Source organism: Myotis davidii, unplaced genomic scaffold (assembly GCF_000327345.1).
Source record: "Myotis davidii unplaced genomic scaffold, ASM32734v1 scaffold554, whole genome shotgun sequence".
Lineage (NCBI taxonomy): Eukaryota > Metazoa > Chordata > Mammalia > Chiroptera > Vespertilionidae > Myotis > Myotis davidii.
In genome coordinates this window covers 710,477-712,713 of record NW_006285312.1, presented here as the reverse complement: position 1 = coordinate 712,713, position 2,237 = coordinate 710,477, and the positions used below count along the sequence as shown (strand labels likewise).

At 47.1% G+C, this 2,237-nt stretch overlaps 1 protein-coding gene across 3 annotated transcripts in view; it reads left to right on the top strand.

Annotated features, from left to right (window-relative positions):
* The first annotated feature begins 792 nt into the window (after positions 1 to 792).
* SYT17 (synaptotagmin 17) overlaps positions 793 to 2,237 on the top strand; it is a 69,058-nt gene continuing 67,613 nt past the window's right edge. The window contains exons 1-3 of one of the 3 annotated variants that reach the window (XM_006756073.2): positions 793 to 1,112; positions 1,250 to 1,267; positions 1,916 to 2,064. In XM_006756073.2, coding sequence (XP_006756136.1) covers positions 1,110 to 1,112; positions 1,250 to 1,267; positions 1,916 to 2,064 — 170 coding nt within the window. In that variant the 5' untranslated portion in view covers positions 793 to 1,109. Of the gene's footprint in view, positions 1,113 to 1,244; positions 1,268 to 1,915; positions 2,065 to 2,237 lie in introns of those variants that run through there. The other 2 variants (XM_015558991.1, XM_006756074.2) reach the window with 2 other exon arrangements.

Genomic DNA, 2,237 nt, shown 5'->3' with positions numbered 1-2,237 from the left:
CCCCGATACACACCCAGCAGGTCTTGTTCTGGTTTGAGTTTTGCTTTTGGAAGAGTTTGTGATTAGTGCCTGAGACTTTGTTTTCCAAGCTGCAGCCATATCCTTACCCCTTCAAGGGTTTTGAATTTTTCACGAGCTATGTACCACCTGTACTGTTATTTACTTAATATTTTTTCTATAAACGGATTCACACTTTTATTAGTTTAAAAACTCATATGAAAGGGAAACTTTATGTCAAAGCCATTTTTAGAAAACCAGGATGACTTGATATAAGCGGAAGGCAATTGGACAAGAGAACCACAATTAGAATAATGCCACAGTCTTGGATTCTAGCTAGAAAGGGCTCCCTGCAAGGCTCTGAGCTGGGGGCCTTCTCTCTGTTTAAAAAGGAAGGGTGGAGAAGATTAGAAAGATGTTACTGAGTCTTTCTCCTCCTTGCAAGAGAATTGAAAAAAAATAACTTTCTCCCTCTTGGTTCAAAGTTCTGAGTTCGAGTCCTGCCTCAGTTCATCTCTGAGACATGTCCCAGGCTAGGATGTGGAACTCCTCCTAACCTACCTGGTTTACTTGGCCCCTTTGGACAGTCATCAAGACTCTTCCCTGGAAGAGGGGAGGGAGCCTGTGACTTAGGAACCTGTGAGAAGAAGATGGGATGTGAGGCGGGGGGGGGAGAGGGGGCGGCAAAGAAGGGTGGGCAGCCCATCCCTCCTCCAAGGACCAGATTATGGCTTCCTTTTTGGCTCCCTCTACTTGTGGGTGGTCTTATGAAGCTTCCCACCATCTCCATTGGCGCAGAATTGGAAGGTAGGACCTCCAGGAGGGTTGGGGAGCCAAGTCACATCCACTCGGTGCCTGCCTGCATGTTAGCAAATCATGTCTTTTGGGGTTGGCTTCGTGGTTATTTCTGTATAGGAAGGTTTGCTCTTCTGAAGTGTGGCTGCATTGGCTAGCATGACTATCTATCCACCCGCACTGATTCATAACAGCATACGGTGCACATCAAACCGAAATGCTCAAGTTTCGCATTTATTTGGTGTTGGCTAGCCGGGAGGCTACCCGCAGCCCTGAAGATAGCAACACCTAGTTAGGAAGTCAGCTCCCTCCCCAGGATGGTAAGTGGAAAGATCCAGGGCTTTTTCTTTTTCTTTTCTGAGTTGCTGGAATATTGCTAAACTGGTCTTGTCTCTCTCTTTTTGTCGCCCCCACCCCCTCCACCCCGTGGCTTCATCTTGGATCTCTAAAAGGGCAGTTGGAACCTTTAAACGAGGTGGGTTAATTCAATGACTCGTTTGGTCTGGCTTCTAATCAAGAAATGCTTGCTTTTCATTTTGAAGTCTTGTGTGAGGCTGTGGGGAATATTGAATATTAAACAGTCACCGGATGTTGATAAGGGCACTGTTTCCATGCCTTTCTATGGCAGGGAGATCCCGGTGAAAAGGCACTAGATGACAAGATAGGTTTCCCTCCCCACCCCCTGCTTATTCCATTTGATTATCTCTGTTTGCTTTCATGTCACTGAGATTATCTTTTTGAAAAAGACTATTTTTGCTTTGCTCTCAAAAAGACAGACTAATATTCATTGTGTTTCGGAACATATTGTGTAACCCTCACCACGGTGGGTATGCCGCCCACATGTCAAGAAAGACGTTCCCATAAACTACAAAAGAAACTACCTGCAAATGTCTCGCTGGCTATTAATGGCTCCGGCGAGTTGGTGTTTGCCATCTTTGTGCCTGCAATTGGTAAACAGAAATGGAAAACATTTTGTTCCAAGTGTTGACAGACCTCCTGCATGTCGTTATGTCTCACCAGGGATGGGCTGCTTGTAATTCGGGTGTTTTTCCTTTTCCTCCTCTCCACCCTTCCTGCGTCTCCTCTCGCCCCTCTCCCCGCCCACCTCCCCCAATGGCCTCAGGGTTTTCTTTCTAGAATCTCTGATCTGCTGCTGTGCAGATGGACCTGCCGGCACTGCTGTCAGAAGTGTTACGAGTCCAGCTGTTGCCAGTCGAGTGAGGATGAAGTTGAAATTCTGGGACCTTTTCCTGCCCAGACTCCTCCCTGGCTGTAAGTAACACTGTTCTCAACTCCCTTGAAAGCAATCTCAAGACCTTTTTTTTATTCTCTGTTTCTGAGAGGGGGTAGGACCTGGGGAAGGAGGATTTGAGGTCTGAAAAGCAGGGAAGGCCTGGTGCCCATTGACCTCTTTGCCACTGGTGGGACATGCTCTGTGCCTCTCA